At 50.4% G+C, this 21,285-nt stretch overlaps 2 protein-coding genes across 3 annotated transcripts in view; one reads left to right on the forward strand and one right to left on the reverse strand.

Moving 5' to 3' along the window:
- LOC147097912 (netrin receptor UNC5D-like) overlaps window positions 1–21,285 on the forward strand; it is a 743,147-nt gene that overhangs the window by 567,645 nt on the left and 154,217 nt on the right. For both annotated transcript variants that reach the window (XM_085970980.1, XM_085970983.1), the window contains exon 10: window positions 2,498–2,872. In XM_085970980.1, the coding sequence (XP_085827106.1) occupies window positions 2,498–2,872 (375 nt within the window). The remainder of the gene's footprint in view (window positions 1–2,497; window positions 2,873–21,285) is intronic.
- On the reverse strand, window positions 6,220–20,133 carry LOC147097915 (uncharacterized). Its single transcript, XM_085970781.1, has 3 exons — window positions 19,580–20,133; window positions 19,028–19,420; window positions 6,220–6,380 (listed from the first exon to the last, which is right to left on the reverse strand). Exons 1-3 carry the CDS (start codon window positions 19,806–19,808, stop codon window positions 6,220–6,222), a joined length of 783 nt encoding a protein of 260 aa, XP_085826907.1. The 5' UTR covers window positions 19,809–20,133.

A 21,285-nucleotide genomic window follows, 5' to 3' on the forward strand; every position in this document is an offset into this window, starting at 1 on the left:
TCCTTGAGGCCAGCTCGGGAGAGGGAGACAGCGAGAGGCATTGGCAGAGTTCCCAGGATAATGTTAAACTGACCCATTTAGCTGAGCACTCTATAGCTTAGTATTCACAAAGGTAACTACAGGCAGTGTTAATCTGCTGTCTGAGTGTGCGCTACGTGAATGGACTTCAAACTTGCCACTTAAGTGGGCAGCATTAATAAAGGTCGTTGTCATTTTGTGGACAAGTGTTCCTTGGAAGTCAATGGTAGAGCGTTTGCCTTGGAAGAAACAGAGACTTGAGGGGAGTAGATTAATAAGTTCAGAACAGTAATTTTCGATTTGAATCATTGTAATTGCTGTCATAATTGCACACGAGTAGACTTGGACCCCAAAGCATTACCCACTAGGATAAACAGATAAACTGAATCAATTGAAAGCACTTTATTCAACTGTTATTCTCACTGACAAAGTGCCCTGCCTGTTCTGTACATGGCTGATTAATACCCCTGTGCAACCACTTTGTAATCAAATTGAATTTTCTCAAAACACTGTGTATGTGTCAGTCTTTGGTTGTCGCAAGTACCTAGTTTGTATTGATTGATTTATTGGCCCTGAAATTAGGATCGGGAGCTTGCCGCGCGTGCAAGCCCTCGATGTGCACTCACCCTGCGCACCGACATCTGAAGCCCGGGCCTGCTCGCATTTCCTGTCACTGGCCCGGTTCAGCTGTCGGCGCGCTGTGCTAACCTGACCCAGCGGTGTAGTCAGTGCGATGTGCCGGCTGGGATCAGGTGAGCACTGGGCAGCCAATCAGGGGAGGGGAAACTCATTCATGAGTTTGACAGTAAACTCCTGGCCTCAAAACACTACTTAAACCTGAAAGAAAATTTAAAAAAACATTGCACTACTTAAATGAACAATAAAGAACTCTGAAAAACTATTTTAAACAATAATTTTAAAATTTGAAAAAAAAAATTATTTAAAAAATCAGGGCTAAAACTAAACTTACCTTACTGTAAATTCTTTAAAAATAACAAACCTGTGAAAAAAAAATTCTCAATTGTACTAAAAGCCCACTTACCTGTAAAACGAAATACTTACGTCTGGTTTTTCCACGCGTAAAGACCGGAGGCCTTTACACACGCGCAACTCTGGAAAAAAAAAAGGAATTTCACTGCGCACGCGCTGCCTGTGCAGTCGCACGCGCTCTGCCTCTTAACCCCTTGGGTCAGAGGACAGGAAATGCCGGTTTTCAGCGCATGCGCTGTGCATGCTGAAAACCGGCAATTCCTCCGGGCACACGTGTGAGTACCCCGTCCGTACTCACGTGTTGTGCCCGGAATTACTGGGCCATTATAAATTACTTGTTGGGTAACCCTAATAACACGTTCCGAAGTTCATTTACTGGAAGATTTCTATCCCGATGTGGCACCTTCTTAGAGCAAATAGCTAACCTGCACCATTGTTATTGGGCTCTTGGAAACGTGAGAGATTTTTTTGGTCTCCCTGTTTCCTCCCTCACCCCCTGAAGGCAGTAACTCTTGTTCGGGTTCTACAGGCACCGTCAACCTTCTGGCTCTGAGCGCCCTCAAAGCCAAGCCCAACCCCTGCTCTCGCCCAACGTCCAAATTTGTATTCATCAGGAGCCAGGAACCTTGGCGGACTAATTTCCCCGCCCACTCTAGCCCAGGGTTTCTGAGGATAATTGTGGTGCTCCAACTGCTGCCCTTAACATAAGACCATAAGGAATAGGAGCAGGAGTAGGCCATACGGCCCCTCGAGCCTGCTCCGCCATTCAATAAGATCATGGCTGATTTTCTATCTCAACTCCACTTTCACGCCCGATCCCCATATCCCTTGATTCCCTTAATATTCAAAAATCTTTCAATCTCTGTCTTGAATATACTCAACGACTGAGCCTCCACAGCCCTCTGGGGTGGAGAATTCCAAAGATTCACCACCCTCTGAGTGAAGAAATTTCTCCTCATCTCAGTCCTAAATGGCCGACCCCATATACAGGAAACTCTTTTTTATCCGGCACCGATGGGACCGGCGTGGTGCCGGTTGATCAAAAAGTCCGGATTACAGAGAGGTATACTTACTAAGGTACGAGAGCCCCGTACACGGCCACAGATCCGGGCGTCCCTGTTGCATGGCAACAGGTGCAGGAACCCCGGTTACACGGCCACTAATATGAAGTAAAACTTACCTGAACCTACTCCTGAATTTTGCTGGTTAAGAGAGATTTCCGGTTATTTAGATGCCAGTAAAAAGAGACTATGCCCCCCTCTAGTTCTAGACTCTCCAGCCAGGGGAAACAGCCTCTCAGCATCTACCCTGTCAAGCTAACGTAGCTCAGAGCGGGAATAAAATCTGGGTCCTCCTAGTCTGTTTGGTTGGTGATCTACCATGAGGTGCTTTTACCCACTCTGCTATTCGCGAGGAGATTCAATATATGGTATATTTTTTTTAATGCACTATCTTAAAAGTAATGTTGTTGTCCATTTCATTTTCCCAGGTAATTCTCTGCTTCTGAATCCGTCAATGCAGCCCGACCTGACGGTCAGCAGGACATATAGTGGACCCATCTGCTTCCAGGACCCAGCGGACAAAGAGCTCATGACCCAGTCGCCGCTCTTTGACTCTCTGCCGGGGATCAAGGTGAAAGTGCAAAGTTCCTTGATGGTTTCACTTGGAGTTGCAGATGGAGTGGAGTATCACGGGAAGGCACCGTCCCGGACTTACCCTCGTAATAGCAGAGGCATTGATAAGATGCACGCAAGGAGCAATGCGTCAAGTTCTCAGCATCTCCCTGCTGCCGTCACAAGGACTGAAAACAGGACTTCCGGCATATTCGGGTGCCTCGGCGGATGCTTGGTGGGACCAACTAAAGGTACGAAGCCAAGAACTTGTAAACTAATTTCTAATTTGCTTTCAGTTTAATTTAAGCACTTGCGTGAAGCTTCCCTTGACTGCGATGCTCTGTCATAACCCGAGAACATTTTTCACCCAGAGGGTGATGGGGGTCTGGGAACCCAGTGTCTGAAAGAGTGGTAGAGGCAGAAACCCTCGTCGCATTTAAAAAGCACTTGGATATGCACCTGCAGTGCCGTAACCTACAGGGCTACGGACCAAGAGCTGGAAAGTGGGATTAGGCTGGAGAGCTCTTTGTTGGCCGGCACAGACACAATGGGCCGAATGGCCTTTTTTTCATAGAAGATAGGAGCAGGAGTAGGCCATTCGGCCCCTCGAGCCTGCTCCGCCATTCAATGCGATCATGGCTGATCATCCAAATTCAGTACCCTGTCCCTGCCTTCTCCCCATATCCCTTGATCCCTTTAGCCTTAAGAAATATATCCAACTCCTTCTTGAATATATTTAATGAATTGGCCTCTACTGCCTTGTGTGGTAGAGAATTCCACAGGCTCACCACTCTGGGTGAAGAAATTCCTCCTCATCTCTGTCCTAAATGGCTTACCCCTTATCCTTAGACTGTGACCCCTGGTTCTGGACTCCCCCGCCATCAGGAACATCCTTCCTGCATCTACTCTGTCTAGTCCTGTTAGAATTTTATAAGTTTCAATGAGATCCCCTCTCATTCTTCTAAACTCCAGCGAGTATAAGCCCAATCGACCCAATCTCTCCTCTTATGTCATTCCTGCCATCCCAGGTATCAGTCTGGTGAATCTTCGCCGCACTCCCTCCATGGCAAGAACATCCTTCCTCAGATAAGGCGACCAAAACTGCACACAATACTCAAGGTGTGGTCTCACCAATGCCCTGTACAACTGCAGCAAGACATCCGTGCTCCTGTACTCAAACCCTCTCGCTACGAAGGCCAACATACCATTTGCCTCCTTCTATGCCGTAAATTTCTATGATTCTATAAGGGGATGAGGGATAGGGTGAGATGGCAGATATAGGTGGGGGTTAATCTATCACAAAGAGATGGGTTGTTAAGCCGAATGCCCTTGGTGTTGTTCCTAAAGGATTCTGTGTTCCCACCACAATAAATCTTGCAAAAAACCTGCTCCATCAGCTAACAGCCACTGAACACAGAACCATTGCTGCTGAGTTAGCTTTCCTGCCACGCCATATGGTCCTTCATAAGCACAGAGATAGTGAATGATTTGGTTTCTGTATTAACAAATAATCTGTATGACTATAATTGGAAGAGAAAGATGTACAGTAGCTTGTTGAGTTCTCACAGGCTGCATTTTAGAATGCTCTTCACGTAGCTGAGTACCTTGTACAAGAGCAGCCGCTGGTGTTTATTTACATCCACAGTCTATGAGAGACGCTACGACTTTACTCCCAAAAACAATGCCCTTTAAAAACAATTATATCGTGTTGACAAATTAAGGGGCGTGTTCGCTGACTTCCATTGGCTCTCAGTTGAGCAGCGCCTCGATTTTAAAATTCTCCTCCTTGTTTTCAAATCCCTCCATGGCCCTCGCCGCCCCCACCCCCCCCTCCCTATCTCTGTAATCTCCTCCGAGATGGCCGCGCTCCTCCAATTCTGGCCTCTTGCTTATCCTGCTTCTTCTTCTTCTTAGGCAGTCCCTCGGAACCGAGGATGACTTGCTTCCACATTAAAAATGAGTTCTCAGGTGACTGATGAGTCCAATGCGGGACCTACAGTCTCTGTCACAGGTGGGGCAGACGGTGGTTGAAGGGGCGGGTGGGTGGGGTGCTTGGGTTGACGTGCGCTCCTTGCGCTGCCTGCGCTTGGCTTCCGCTTGCTCCAGGCGAAGAGACTCGAGGTGTTCGGCGCCTTCCCGGATGCTTCTCCTCCACTTTGTGCGGTCTTGGGCCAGGGATTCCCAGGTGTCGGTGGGGATGTTTTGTCAAGGAGGCTTTGAGGGTGTCCTTGAACCGTTTCCTCTGCCCACCTGGGGCTCTCTTGCGGTGCCGGAGCTCCGAGTAGAGCGCTTGTTTTGGGAGTCTCGTATCGGGCATACGGACAATGTGACCCATCCATCGTAGCTGATTGAGCATGGTCAAAGCTTCGATGCTGGGGATGTTGGCCTGAGCGAGAACACTGAAGTCGGTGCGCCTATCCTGCCAATGGATTTGCAGGATCTTGCGGAGGCAGCGTTGGTGGTACCTCTCCAGTGCTTTGAGGTGCCTGCTGTACATGGTCCATGTCTCTGAGGCATACAGCAGGGCGGGTATCACTACTGCCCTGTAGACCATGAGCTTAGTTTGAATCCCCAATTTGAATCGCTCCACCATTGGCGGCCATGCCATGGTTTGTGCCTCCATCGTTTGCTGATAGCGGCCACCGCTTGTTGGGACACAGTTGTTGAGACAGCAGTGTTCCCCCAGCGATCATTATTCATGGGTAAGCTTTGCTCATGATTTCTAGGAGGCTGTTTAACTTTAAAAGGGGGCGCTGGTGCTGAGCCGAAATCACGTCCTCGCTCAATGTCTATGCAATCGGCGGGGGGGTCGGGGGGGTGGGGGGGTGCACTTGTTCGGGATCTGGAGTAGTGGATGCTCTCCCTAACTTTCGGCAAGGATGGGGGCGGGGGGGGGGCGTCAGGTTTAGCTGTGATGCTGCCCACAGTCAAACAGCTGGCCACCATTCACTGTCGAGGAATGTTTACTTTGCCGAGGTGCTGTAGGGCAGGTTCCCTCGTGACTGCCGAGCAGCAAGGCCCAGTGCCTTCAAAGCAGGAGACAGGAAGCACAGGGGAAATGTATATAGGGTAGTTACTTGCTTCTTTGTCACACGTTTATCCCATTATCTTACATTATGTGAGCCTTATTGTGCCAGCCCTTACGTGACAAATCATCGCTCAAGCCCACCTTCGTAGCTAAGGTGCCTAAATGTTTACATGAAAAGAGGGACATGCATTAATGCGGTAACTTAATCAAACTTATCAGAAACACCCTAAAGCACTTCAGATGCAACGAGTCACATTGATGTGCCAGCGACTGTGAGGAGACGGGCAGCAGCAAGACCCCAGAAACAGCAACGAGATGAACGAGCTTCTAATCAGTTCTTGGCCGTGTTGGTCGGGCGAGGGATGTTGACCAGGGCAGCAGGCGAGCTCCCTGCTCTCCCTGGAATCGTGCCACGGGATCTTTTAAATTCAGCACAGCCTGTAAGCGGGGCACCGGTTCCATGTCTCTCGTCTGACGGGCAGCTTCCTCTGTCAGTGCAGCGCTCCCTCAGTCAGCCTCGATTATGTGCTCAATTCTAAAGCAGGATCTGAACCCATAACCTTCTTGTCTTCAAGGTGAGAGTGCGTTCAACTGAGGCAAGCTGATTTCAACTGAGGCAATACTTCTGAACTCCTCGGTCAAAATAGCAGAGGAGTGAATTTCATACGAGCGCTTTAAGCACTTGTGCGCTGGTCTCCCACACATCATTTCAAAGCCTTTATTTTTAATTGCTATCATAAAAGAACAAAGGACGAGGTAGGGGAGACTTTTTTTTTTACAGACAGAGAGTTGTTAGGACTTGAACATAGTACCAGAAACAGTGCTGAAAGCTTTTAAAAGGGAAGTGGATAAGTATTGAATAAAGAAAACAATAAAAGGGGCTAGGGAAAGGGCAGAGGATGGGGACCCAGTGGAGAGCTCGTTCAGAGAGCTAGCACAGGAGCGATGGGCTGAATGGGGAAAGGGCGAGGGAAGGGGACTAAGTGGAGAGCTCGTTCAGAGAGCTAGCACAGGAGCGATGGGCTGAATGGGGAAAGGGCGAGGGAAGGGGACTAAGTGGAGAGCTCGTTCAGAGAGCTAGCACAGGAGCGATGGGCTGAATGGGGAATGGGCGAGGGAAGGGGACTAAGTGGAGAGCTCGTTCAGAGAGCTAGCACAGGAGCGATGGGCTGAATGGGGAATGGGCGAGGGAAGGGGGCCCAGTGGAGAGCTCATTGCAGAGGATCAGCACAGGAGCGATGGGCTGAATGGGGAATGGGCGAGTGAAGGGGGCCCAGTGGAGAGCTCATTGCAGAGGATCAGCACAGAAGTAATGGGCTGAGTGGCCTCCTCCTATGCTGGAATATCCAATGATTCTATTGCAGTTTGGGTGCCCTGCACAAGTGATTATTTGCCACACTGTCAGGCCAAATGAAAGTAGGCCCTAACATCTGCTGAACCACACTGTTCACAACCTTGGTGTCATATTTGACCCTGAAATGAGCTTCTGACCACATATCCGCAGCATAACAAAGACCGCCTACTTCCACCTCCGTAACATCGCCCGTCTCCGTCCTTGCCTCAGCTCATCCGCTGCTGAAACCCTCATCCATGCCTTTGTTACCTCTAGACTTTGACTATTCCAACGCACTCCTGGCTGGTCTCCCACATTCCACCCTACGTAAACTTGAGGTCATCCAAAACTCGGCTGCCCGTGTCCTAACTCGCACCAAGTCTCGTTCGAAGATCATCCCTGTGCCCGCTGACACACATGGCTCCCGATTAAGCAGCGCCTCAATTTCAAAATCCCTCGCCCCTCCCTATCTCTGCAATCTCCTCCAGCCCCACAACCCCCCGAGATCTCTGCGCTCCTCCAATTCTGCCCTCTTGAGCATCCCTGATTATAATCGCTCAATCATTGGTGGCCGCGCCTTCTGTTGCCTAGGCCCTAAGCTCCGAAATTCCCTACCTAAGCCTCTCTGCCTCTCTTTCCTCCTTTAAGACGCTCCTTAAAACCTACCTCTTTGACCAAGCTTTTGGTCACCTGCCCTAATTTCTCCTTATGTGGCTCGGTGTCAAATTTGTTGTCTTAAAATACTCCTGTGCAGCGCCTTGGGATGTTTTACTACATTAAAGGCGCTATATAAATACAAGTTGCTGTTTTTTAATGAAAGCTAGCTGGTACCATCCAATTACAGGGTGAATCTTGCTGTGGGACTAGAGACAGCGATGTGCTATAATTTTTGGATGTTTTTTTTAGCTCTAATCATTACAGCTGAAAAAGCTCATTGTTGCTTGATTCGGAAAGGATATATCAGAGGCCATGTTCTAAAGGTTTGTTCAGTGAACGCTGTGTGCAATTTGAGTACCATTATGCAATGGGTAAATTCATCACTCTGAAGCTGGATCTCGGTCTTGTAATTTAAATGCATGATTGCGTTCCAGCAAGCACGTCTGATAGGAAAAATAATTTATTGCAAATGTCTGAATCGTGCATGCAATTTCTGGTACAGACACAAAAAGCCAGAAATGTATTCAGAAAGCGCTGAATATTACTGTAGATAATGCTGTTTGTGCTCAAGGACTTAGAAATAAGCTCTTGGGTCAAATGCTTTTCTTTTTCAATGTAATGTTCATCAAGGTGAGGGATGTTGTTGCAGGGGAATGGAACATTCTTCATCTCAGGCACCCAGCATCACCAACAAGCACGCACAGTTCAGATGTAGCATGTTAAATACAGAGTAAAGCTCCCTCTGCACTATCCCATCAAACACTCCCAGGGCAGGTCCAGCACGGGTTAGATACAGAGTAAAGCTCCCTCTACACTGTCCCCATCAAACACTTCCAGGGCAGACACAGCACGGGTTAGATACAGAGTAAAGCTCCCTCTACTGTCTGATTGGACAACGTTCCTGAGAGGACTGGAGGTAGATAAACAATGGCAAACATTTAAAGATAGAATGACAAAATTGCAAAAATTGTTTATACCAATCTGGCATAAAAGGAAATCTAAAAAGGTGACTCAACCGTGGATAACAGGGGAAATTAGAGACAGCATAAAATCCAAAGATAGGGCGTATAAAATAGCCAAAAAAAGCGCCAGAGCGGAAGATTGGGAACAGTTTAAGATAGAGCAAAGGAGGGCAAAGGGCATGATCAAGAGGGGCAAAATAGCTTACGAAAACAAGCTGGCGGAAAATATAAAAACTAACTCCAAAAGCTTTTATAAATATATCAAAAGGAAAAGACTGGTGAAAACCAAAGTTGGTCCATTGCAGTCAGATACGGGGGAATATATAATGGGAAATAAGGAAATGGCAGATCAACTAAATGCATACTTTGGGTCAGTCTTTACGAAGGAAGACACAAAAAACCTCCCTGGGATATCGGGAAAAATAGGGACATTGGCAAAGGAGGAACTGACGCAAATCAATATCTCTAAGGATATGGTGTTAAGGAAGCTAAAGGGATTGAAGGTGGACAAATCCCCAGGGCCTGATAACATGCATCCTAGGGTACTGAAGGAGGTGGCCCTAGAGATAGCGGATGCACTAAGGATGATTTTTCAGAATTCATTAGACTCGGGAACAGTGCCGATGGATTGGAGGGTAGCTAACGTTACCCCACTATTCAAAAAGGGGGGTAGGGAAAAAGCAGGTAATTACAGACCTGTAAGCCTTACATCAGTTGTGGGCAAAATGCTGGAGTCCATCATTAAGGATGAAATAGCGGAGCACTTAGCAAATGGGGACAGGATAGGACAGAGTCAACATGGATTTACAAAGGGTAAATCGTGCTTGACTAATCTATTGGAATTTTTTGAGGGAGTAACTGGTAGAATAGATGGGGGAGAGCCAGTAGATGTGGTGTACCTGGACTTCCAAAAGGCCTTCGATAAGGTCCCACATAAAAGATTAGCATGGAAAATTGAGGCTCATGGGATAAAGGGGAAAGTTTTGGCGTGGATAGGGAACTGGCTGTCAGATAGAAAACAGAGAGTTGGAATAAACGGCTCATTTTCTGAATGGCAGGCAGTAACAAGTGGGGTACCACAGGGATCTGTCCTGGGCCCCCAGCTGTTCACAATTTACATTAATGACCTGGATCAGGGAGTCGGATGCAGCATTTCCAAATTTGCAGACGACACTAAACTAGGAGGTGGGGTGGGCTCAGAGGAAGAGACCAGGAAGCTCCAGAGCGATTTGGACAGACTGGGCGATTGGGCGGATAAATGGCAGATGCACTATAATGTGGACAAGTGCGAAGTTATCCACCTTGGGTGCAGGAACGGGAGGGCAAATTATTATTTAAATGGCAATAGATTGGGAGAGGGGGAAGTACAGAGAGACCTGGGTGTTCTTGTACACCAGTCACTGAAGGCGAGCATGCAGGTGCAACAGGCGGTCAAGAAGGCAAACGGTATGCTGGCCTTCATAGCAAAAGGGTTAGAATACAGGAACAGGGATACCTTGCTGCAGCTGTACAGGGCACTGGTGAGACCACACCTCGAGTACTGTGTACAGTTTTGGTCGCCTCATCTGAGGAAGGATGTTCTTGCCATGGAGGGGGTGCAGCGGCGATTCACCAGGCTGATACCAGGAATGGCGGGAATGACCTATGAGGAGAGACTATGTAGTTTAGGGATGTACACACTGGAGTTTAGAAGATTGAGAGGGGACCTCATAGAAGTGTATAAAATTCTGACAGGTCTAGACAGACTGGATGCAGAAGGAATGTTTCCCTTGGCGGGTGAGAACAGAACTAGAGGACATAATTTAAGGATAAGGGCTAAACCATTTAGGACAGAGATGAGGGGGAATTTCTTCACTCAGAGAGTGGTGAACCTGTGGAACTCATTGCCACAGAGGGCAGTGTACGCCAGCTCATTAAATATATTTAAGAGGGAATTAGATATATTTCTACGGGCAAAAGGGGTTAAGGGTTACGGAGAGAAGGCGGGGACGGGATACTGAATTAAAGGATCAGCCATGATCTCATTAAATGGCGGAGCAGGCACGAAGGGCCGAATGGCCTACTCCTGCTCCTATCTTCTATGTATCTATGTATCTACACTATCCCATCAAACACTCCCAGGGCAGGTACAGCACGGGTTAGATACAGAGTAAAGCTCCCTCTACACTATCCCCGTCATACACTCCCAGGGCAGGTACAGCACGGGTTAGATACAGAGTAAAGCTTCCTCTACACTATCCCATCAAACACTCCCAGGGCAGATACAGCACGGGTTAGATACAGAGTAAAGCTCCCTCTACACTGTCCCCATCAAACACTCCCAGGGCAGACACAGCACGGGTTAGATACAGAGTAAAGCTCCTTCTACACTGTCCCATCAAACACTCCCGAGGCAGGTACAGCATGGGTTAGATACAGAGTAAAGCTCCCTCTACACTGTCCCATCAAACACTCCCAGGGCAGGTACAGCACAGGTTAGATAGAGAGTAAATCTCCCTCTACACTGCCCCATCAAACACTCCCAGGGCAGGTACAGCACGGGTTAGATACAAAGTAAAGCTCCCTCTACACTGTCCCATCAAACACTTCCAGGGCAGGTACAGCACGGGTTATATTATGTCCGTGTGTAATTGAGACACGGACTGCAGGAGTTGGTTATAACAGGTCTTTACTGAGTGGAGACAACCTGGAACTACTATGCAAAAGTTACTACACAGGCTTATATACAGGGGTGGTCACTACTGGTACTGCAGTATACAGGGGCTGCAGAATATAGTTCCTTCTGCAAAGTACATACACAACAATTCCTCCCCTTTTAGCTAAACAGTACATAACATTCGATTAATAATTAAAGAACATATTTACAATTACAGTTGCTAGATACATTAGTTGAAGTTAAGCAATTATAAGTTCAGTCTTTGAGGAGGCTTCCTGATTCTGTCTGGATAACGCCTCTTTGGGGTATCAGGTTCTTCTGGCAAAGTTGATTCGGGATCAACGTCGTTGTTTGGTTCGTCTGCTTCCAATATCACCGATTCTGAGGTAGATGCAATTGGTACTTCAGTTGCATCGCCAGGTGTATCGGATCGTGGTGTGGAATTGACGTTTTCCAGTGACTCTAGAATCTGGTCAGCATGGCTTCTTACAATGCTCTCTCCAACGTCCACGGTATACATTAGAGGTCCTTGCCATGTGCAGATCGTTCCTGGCTGCCATTTCTCTGTGCTGTAGTCCCGGGCCAAAACTGGTTGGCCTATCTTAAAACTCCTGGTCAGCCTTTCATTCATATTCTGAAACTGCCTGTTCTCCACATCTCTTCTGATGTTTGGCTTAACCAAATCCAAGCGGCATCGTAGTCTTCGATTGAAGATCATCATGGCTGGAGTTTGGTTGGTAACCGCATGTGTCGCATTCCGGCAGGCAAACAGGAAGTTATCCACCTTGTGTTGTAGAGGTATGTCTTCATTACACATTGCCTTGATAGCCTTCTTGAATGTTTGAACGAACCTCTCAGCCAATCCATTGGTGGCTGGATGATATGGGGCGGATGTGTAATGCTTAACACCGTTGTTCTTTAAGAACCTCCGGAACTCTTCAGACACAAACTGTGGTCCATTGTCAGAGCAAATCTGTTCAGGCAGCCCATTTCTGGCGAATATGGTTCGTAAGACTGTGATAGTTTTTTCTGTGGTGGTTGAGGACATTTTTATTACCTCTGGCCACTTTGAATGTGCATCCACCGCAATTAAAAACATCGAGTCCATAAATGGACCAGCAAAATCAATGTGCACCCTTTGCCATGGAGATGAGGGCCACTCCCATGGATGTAGAGGGGCTTGTGGTGGGGCGTTTTGGACCTTCTGGCATCCTGTACAGCTCTTGGTCATCTCTTCGATTTCTCTATCGATTCCCGGCCACCACACAAACGCTCTGGCTAAGTTCTTCATTTTTACCCCTCCCAGATGACCCTCATGAAGCTCATTGAGCACTCTATCCTTCAATTTGGGTGGAATTACTACTCTGGATCCACACATCAAGGTTCCTCTGCACACTGACAGCTGTTCTCGTCTCGGCGAGAATGCTGGCAGCAGTGGTTCGCCATGTGCTGGCCATCCCTTCACCGTTAAATCATAGACCCAGGAGAGTGTCGGGTCATTTCGTGTTTCCTTTTCTATGTTTGCATTCGTCACAGGGAGACATTTGACTATGGTCGAGTGGAATATCTCCACTGGATCCACTGCAGGTGCTTCTTCCACCGTCGGCAACGGTAGGCGCGACAATCCATCAGCATTCCCATGCTGTTTAGTTCCTTTGTACTCGATGTCATATTGGTGTGCCCCTAGGAAAAGGGACCACCTCTGTAGCCGTTGTGCTGTCATTATCGGTACGCCCTTCTGAGGGTTGAAAATGGAGACAAGAGGTTGATGATCAGTTAGTAGAGTAAATTTCTGACCGTGCAGGTAGTGATTGAACTTCTTCACCCCCCACACCAGGCTGAGGGCCTCTCTGTCAATCTGGGCGTAGTTACGCTCGGCTGCAGTTAACGAGCGTGACGCAAAAGCTATCGGCCTCTCTGAACCATCAAGGAATTTATGTGACAGTACCGCTCCAATGCCGTAGGGAGACGCATCACACTCCAGTCTTATCGGTAGTGATGGGTTGTAGTGAGCCAATACTTCTCTTGAAGTGATTAGGTCCTTACTCTTCTGAAAGGCCCGCTTACATTCATCGCTCCATTTCCATGCTACTCCAGTTTGTAGTAGGGCGTTCAGTGGGTGCAGAATTGTGGACAAATTCGGCAAAAACTTATGGTAGTAATTCACCAATCCAAGGAATGACCTCAGTTGCGACACATTTTCAGTCACTGGAGCCTTAACAACCGCTTCAATTTTGTCAGGGGACTTATGTAACCCCTCTTCATCAATCACGTGGCCACAATACGATATCTGTTTCTTAAAAAACTCGCACTTGGGGCGATTGGCTCGTAGCCCATGTTCTCTTAGTCTAGTGAGCACCTGCTCTAGGTTGGCAAGGTGTTCACTGTCATCTTCACCTGTCACTAGGATGTTGTCCAAGTAACACTGAGTCCCTGGAATCCCTTGCAGGACTTGTTCCATCGCTCTTTGCCATATCGCCGGAGCTGATGCTACTCCGAATACCAGTCGATTATACTGGTAAAGACCTTTGTGAGTGTTTATCGTGAGATACTTCCTAGAGGATTCTTCAACCTCCATCTGCAAATATGCTTGTGCTAGGTCAATTTTTGTAAAACGCTTCCCTCCAGATAGTGAGGCGAAAATATCTTCTATCCTCGGAAGAGGATATTGTACTGTGTGAAGGACAGGGTTCACCGTCACCTTGAAGTCCCCACAGATGCAAACCTTCCTTGGCTCCTCAGACTTATTGTTTAACGTTTTCTTCATGACAGGAACGATGGGTGTCGCCCACTCGCTCCAGTCTACCTTAGATAACACGCCTGCATTCTCCAGATTCTCCAGCTCTGCCTCGACGGCTGGGCGAATTGCATATGGTACCGGTCTTGCTTTGAAAAACTTGGGAATTGCATTCTCTTCTATTTTTATCGAGGCGGTTACGCCTTTAAGAGTTCCCAGTTCTTGTTGAAATATCTCTTTGGCGTTAGCTAAGATTGTTGACAATCGTCCAGGAGTGACGGCATCATCCTTTTTACCAGCCACCGACAGTGCCTGAATGGAGTGCCAGTCTAAACTTATCTTTCTGATCCATTCATGTCCCAATAACGGTGGTCCACCATCTTGCAGTATGTACAGATACAATTTCTGTATTTCCTTGCCGTTGTATTCGACAGGCACCCTTATTTTTCCTCTGGGGTATACTTTTTGCCCCGTATACGTCTTCAAGACAATGGATGTCTCTTTCAAGGGTATGTGTGAGAATAGCCGCTCGTAGTCTCGTCGATTCATGACAGTCAGAGCTGATCCTGTATCCAATTCCATTTTGACTTGGGACCCTGCTATCATGAGGGTAACCCAAATGGTTCGGTGATCCTCTTTTGCGATTACGTTGTGAAGTTTGAGACAGCTTAGTCTCTTGCTCCCGGATTCACTATCGCTCTTCTGGTCTTCGGAACTACTGTCCGTCATCTTTTGTACTTTCCTGTACTGTTCCTTAGTAGCCTTTTTGTTGTCGTTAGTCTTCTTCCCAGACCTGCAAACTCATGCGATGTGTCCCATCTTTCCGCATTGCCTGCATATTTTCTCCTTGAACCGGCAGTCCTTCTGGTCATGGGTTGTTCTGCCACAGGGATAACATTTTTCGAATCCCCGTGTCATTTCGTGGGTGCCGTATTCCTGTGGCTTTTGCTGTATTTCCGCAGCTCCCCTTGCTGCTGCTTCGTACGATACTGCCATGCTGAAAGCCTTATCTAGCATCAGCTCTTTCTCTGAGAGTAACCTCTTCTGGGTTCCTTCACTCAGGAGTCCACAGACAAATTTGTCCCGTAGGGTATCTGCCAGTCCTGCTCCGAACTGGCAGTGCTTTGATAGCTGGCGTAGTTCCGTAAGGTAATCAGCATTGCTCTCATCTTTATGCTGATTTCTCCTGTGGAATTTAAATCTTTCTGCTATCAGCAGCGGTGTAGGATTTAGGTGTTCCTGTAGGATATCAACAATTTCGTTAAAACTCTTCGCCTTCGGTTTGGCTGGAGTAATCAGGTTCCGCAATAGGCCGTACGTTCTTGCGCCCATTAAGTTTAGTAGTACCGATGCCTTTTTCTCATTGGCTACTTCGTTTGCCTCGCAATATACCTCGACTCTTTCCACATACGTGGTCCAGTCTTCTATTGCATTATCGAAGGCAGTGATATTGCCAGTCTTCGGCATCTTGGAAATCTAAGATGGCGCCTCCCGCGCTTTGCCTTCTTCCCCGATTTAACAAAATGGCGCCTCCCGCGCTTTGCCTTCTTCCCCGCTGGATTAAGATGGCGCCTCCCACGCTTTCTGTCTCCTCCGCTGCTGCTAGCGCTGTTGCTGGCGTTTTTATGCCTTGATGGCGACGCCCTATGGTCTTCGCGCACTTCCCCCCCACGCTGCTGCTAACGCCGCTCTCCGCGGTTCCCGTGGCAAACTGCAGCTCCTCGCGGCTTTCTGCGCTTCTAATTTTTATTATTTCCCCGTCGTCAGAGCAACCCTGTGGGACACTTGCCTCCCTCTTCTCGGGTCTGTACGCTGCCCGGCTTCGTAGCACCGGCCGCGCCCTGTGTGGTCCACCCTCTCTCTCTCTCCTCTTCCCGACAACGCTGCTCGGCCCCGTTGAAAAGCCACCCGATCGAGCTCTAGACCGCCGCAGCCCAGGAAGGATCAGTGTACTACCTGCCACCAACCCGATTAGCTGAAACACCATCGACAGGATAACCAAGCCCCGCTCTCGACAGCCTCTCCTGCAAATCTTCAACTCCGATGAATCAGAGGCGGATGCCCACGGTTGACGCCCGTTTCTTCTGTTCATTTTATTTATTTTTTTCTTTCTTCCTTCTGGCCTCGACCTCTGATAACTTCGCTTCAGGGATGGATCCCCATGAGGTGGTGCAGACTGTAGGTAAGTTCGGATCTGCTCGTCGCCAGTATTATGTCCGTGTGTAATTGAGACACGGACTGCAGGAGTTGGTTATAACAGGTCTTTACTGAGTGGAGACAACCTGGAACTACTATGCAAAAGTTACTACACAGGCTTACATACAGGGGTGGTCACTACTGGTACTGCAGTATACAGGGGCTGCAGAATATAGGCCTAGAAATTCAGTTGGCTGCGCCAGGCGCTAACGCCAAAAAAGGGCTATATTTCCGTCGATAAAGCCTTAGCGCCGGAATGCAGTCCGATCTGCGCCGACGCCCAAATTCATTTGAGATTTAGCGCCGGCGCAAAGTGTTAGCGCCCGCTCGGGTGCGCGCGCGGCTTATGACGTCATATCCTCGCGCAACGCTGTTTTAGCGCCCCAACCCGGAAATTGAGTGGCGCCCGCCCAATGTGGGCATGGCGCTATTAGGAATTGTAAAATGGAACGTTGCAGAGGCCCTGTGGGCCTCGGGGAGCGCAAATTAAAGGGCACCTCCACTGACCTATAAAGCCCAGCCATTTTGCTGCAATGACTTCACTGCTTTGGATTTCTACACAGAGACCAAGGGACAGAGATTCCAGATTTGGGACAAGATAGGAGAGGTCTTTCTGGCTTCTGGCCAGTGCTTTGACATTTGACTCTTGCTGATTTCACTGTTGCGACCTTGATTATGGGGGCTGCATGGGGGGCCAACATTGAGTTGCAGCATTATGTGCGGAGGGCTCGCAGACGCTGTGAGAGACGGGCAGCCATGCGTAGACACAGAAGGGCCATCAGGCGTCGCCAACGTAGGCCTTACGCACCCAGGCAATACTGGCAGCAGGTGTCCTATGTCACCATGTCTGTGGCACTTTGTGTAAAGAGGCTGCGCTTCAGAAGGGAGGTGGTTGGAGAGATCTGCCAGCTGCTTCACGCAGATTTGCAGCCACAGCTCATGTCCAGGACGTCTCTCTCGGTGGAAGTGAAGGTCACGGTGGCTCTCAGCTTTTATGCAAGTGGCTCGTTCCAAGCCGCTGCTGGTGACATCGCGAACATCTCCCAGTTCGCCGTACATCGCTGCATCCGGCAGGTCACCGATGCACTGTTCGCGAGGAGACACCAGTTCATCTCCTTCCCCATGACCCAACAGAGGCAGCAGCAGCGTGCAGTGGGATTTGGCAGGATCGCGGGCTTCCCCATGGTGCAGGGCGCCATTGACTGCACGCATGTGGCTATGCGGGCACCTATAGACAATCCCGAGGTTTACCGCAACCGCAAGGGCTACCATTCCCTCAATGTGCAGCTGGTGTGTGACCACAGGCAGCGCATCCTAGCTGTCAATGCCCGCTTCCCAGGAAGCAGCCACGATGCTTTTATCCTGCGTCAGACTACTGTGGCTGACATGTTCCAGGCACAGCCTCCACCAAGGGGATGGCTTATCGGGGACAAGGGCTACCCTTTGTGCACATGGCTCATGACCCCGCTCCGCGCGCCCAGGACCCCAGCGGAGGACTCATACAACGAAAGCCATCAAGCAACAAGGAACGTCATAGAGCAAACCATAGGCGTCCTCAAGCAACGCTTCCGCTGCCTGGATCGCTCCGGCGGCTCTCTACAGTATTCGCCGGATAGAGTGTCCCAGTTCGTCGTCGTGTGCTGCATGCTGCACAACCTGGCTATCCGCCGGACGCAGGCACTGCCACCTGGCATTGCACCACCACCTGAGGAGGACGAGCAGGAGGACCATCAGGAGGAGGAGGGGGAGGAGGAGGAGGAGCAGGCCAGGAGGGGGCCAGAAGGCCCAAGGGCCGTACGCCGGGGGCTTATTGCTCGACACTTCTTGGCCCGCTGTGAGGGAATGGCCTGTGGGAATGAGCGCACCTGAAGGGAGCCGCTCCAGAAGCCGTCAGCCGGTTAACGCAGCAAACACTTGAAACATGACACCTGGACAAGCTGAATAAATAAAAACCTTTATTTAACAAACTGAGGCCCCTTCCCACATGAAACTCAAAAACACAGAACACACCCAAAAAACAGTCACAAACAAATGTCACTCCCCCAACCTGGGGAGGACTAACAAAAGTTGGCCATCCACATGGCCTTCAACATTGGCCGTAACAAAAAAAGGGCCCCCCTCGCCAACAGAAAGACCCCCATAAAAACACAAAATGCCTTCAATTTCGGCCATCCACAAAAATCAGGCCCCAAAACACAATCCCCCCCATATATACAATGCCGCAGAGACCACACTCTAGCGGCTGTGCCGAGAGGGCGAGTCCTTAGAGAGCCTTCCCCGGCCCCTGCCCGGCCTACTGCTCCGCCTCAACGTGGGCCCTGTGGCGGCCTCAAGGCTGGGGGAAGGCTCATGAGGGCCCCCATGCGTCGCGACAGATGGCCTTGGGGGTCGGCCAACACGACGCACGTCCCGGGAGGGGCCGGCTGCTGACTGGTTCGGCTGTGGCTGGCCAGCATCAGTGGCAGCAGCAGCTCCTCGCACCCTGGCTGGGGGAGTGGCAGTGTCGGATGCTCCAAGGGGGGCAAGCTGGCTGCTGCCAGGCGCGCGAGGCTCAGCAGACACAGTGGCAGTCGTCCGGCCTGGCAGTTCAGCTGGCGCAGCTATGTGCTGGAGGCCAGGCCGCTGTGTTGCAGCAGGGCGGCGGGTGCGGGTGCGACGCCTCTGCGTCAAAGCGAGTGTGGCAGAAGTCAGTGACCGCACTGCCCGGGTATGTGCCTCCAGCTGCTGTGACAGTGTTTCGAGGGAACCACCTCTCTGGCGACTCTCCTCCTGCAGTGCGTGCGCTGCGGCCAGTTGCTCCACCCCCCTGGCCTGTGATTGGCCGAATGCTGCCACACTCTGAGCCAGGGACTCGATGGCATGCGGCATCTGCTGCACAACCCCCATGAACTCATGGTGGCGCCGGTCAGACGCCACCGAGATCTCTTGCAGGAGGCGCACCTCCTGGCCGAGGCCACTCTCCGGACTGGAGAGAGGACTCTGCAGCTGGGGAGAAGCCGGCCGAGCTGGCCGACCCCTGCCGCCTGCCTGGACCCCACTGCAAGCAGGATCTGCCCTCCCCTGCAACACCTCCCCCTGGCTCTCCTGCATGCCAGACGTCCCCCCTTCATTGCCATCCCCTGGCACGGCTGAGGGCTCGCCCGATGGCCCGGCTTCCTCCTCGTCCTGGACGTCCTCCTCCTCCAAGGGCCTGGCACCCGGCGCCTCAGGGACCACCTCCTCCTCAGCAGCTGAAAGCAGGAAGGCACAAGAGTAGCTTTAAAGTGAGGACAGGGCGTCAGCGAGGGACGCCTGAGCGGTGGCATTATGCGCATTTGTCCGTCAGTGGGAAAGGATTTAGATCGGAAGCACTAGGGCAACGAGAGAGCTGCAAGCGGTCATCTCCTTACCAGTGGCTTCCAGCACAGGGTCGGCATCCCCGATGGCTACAGGGCCAGTCACCCGGGGACGCAGGAGTCCAGCGACGCTCTCCTCCAGAGCACTTAGAGCCTGGTAGTGGGGCCGTCCATCACCGGTCTCCAGCCGGCTGCGCGCATTTCTTGCCAGCTTGGCCTGCAAGAGAAAGGACGGACTCGAAGTACAGTGTGGTGCCCTGTTGCTGTGTGTACTGCCTCCCATGGTGGAATAGCCTGGCCAGTGTGGTCAGTGCAGAAAGTGCTGCTGATGATCATGCCAGTGGCATTGCTGCGTGAGGAGGGCTGCCCATTATGCCTTTCAGGTCCCTTTGCCCATAGTGTGAGGCTCACATGCAAGGATGAGGAGGACAGTGGAAAGGGTACTCACCTTCACCAGCCGACAGAGGTCATTGAACTTTTTGCGGCACTGGTCCGCAGTCCTGGGCACATCTGAGTTTGAGGAGACCCTGCGTCCGATGCTCCTCCAGGCTTTCCTGAACTCTCTCCTGGGAGCCTTTCTGCCATTGTCCGGGCACAAGATGGGTCTTCTCTCCGGGACAGCATCAATCAGCACCCTCAGTGCATGGTCTGAGAAGCGCTGGGCTCTTTCACGGGCCGTCTCCATCTGTTCTGGCGCTATTTTGTCCCACCAGCACTGTTGAGGCCTAGCAGCAGGGCTCCAGTGTGCAGGGCGTGGCAGCAGTCAAAGTTGACCCTTCCCCCTTTAAGAGCAGGCCGGCGTCAGGGTGTCTGCTGTCGGCGTTATCAGGCCGCAGCGCCGGTTTAGCGCCGGAACCGAGCATTGCAACGCCGGTTTCAGCGCTCGCCAAAACTCTTGGCCAAAACCACTGAATTTCGGCGCGGTTGCCTGCAGTTTCCGGCGGGCGCTAAATTTACCGAACGCCCGACTTTAGCGCCCCAAAACTGTGCAAACTGAATTTCTAGGCCATAGTTCCTTCTGCAAAGTACATACACTACAGGTTAGATACAGAGTAAAGCTCCCTCTACACTGCCCCATCAAACACTCCCAGGGCAGGTACAGCACGGGTTAGATACAGAGTAAAGCTCCCTCTACACTGTCCCATCAAACACTCCCAGGGCAGGTACAGCATGGGTTAGATATAGAGTAAAGCACCCTCTACACTGTCCCATCAAACACTCCCAGGGCAGGTACAGCACGGGTTAGATACAGAGTAAAGCTCCCTCTACACTGTCCCCATCAAACACTCCCAGGGCAGGTACAGCATGGGTTAGATATAGAGTAAAGCACCCTCTACACTGTCCCATCAAACACTCCCAGGGCAGGTACAGCACGGGTTAGATACAGAGTAAAGCTCCCTCTACACTGCCCCATCAAACACTCCCAGGGCAGGTACAGCATGGGTTAGATATAGAGTAAAGCACCCTCTGCACTGCCCCATCAAACACTCCCAGGGCAGGTACAGCACGGGTTAGATACAGAGTAAAGCTCCCTCTACACTGTCCCCATCAAACACTCCCAGGGCAGGTACAGCACGAGTTAGATACAGAGTAAAGCTCCCTCTACACTGCCCCATCAAACACTCCCAGGGCAGGTGCAGCACGGGTTAGATACAGAGTAAAGCTCCCTCTACACTGTCCCATCAAACACTCCCAGGGCAGGTGCAGCATGGGCTAAAGACAATGGCCTAGAAGTTCGATTAAGTCTGAAAATGGGCGGT

Source organism: Somniosus microcephalus, chromosome 30 (assembly GCF_052327205.1).
Source record: "Somniosus microcephalus isolate GS21.2 chromosome 30, FLI_Smic_1.0, whole genome shotgun sequence".
NCBI classification, from domain to species: Eukaryota; Metazoa; Chordata; class Chondrichthyes; order Squaliformes; family Somniosidae; genus Somniosus; species Somniosus microcephalus.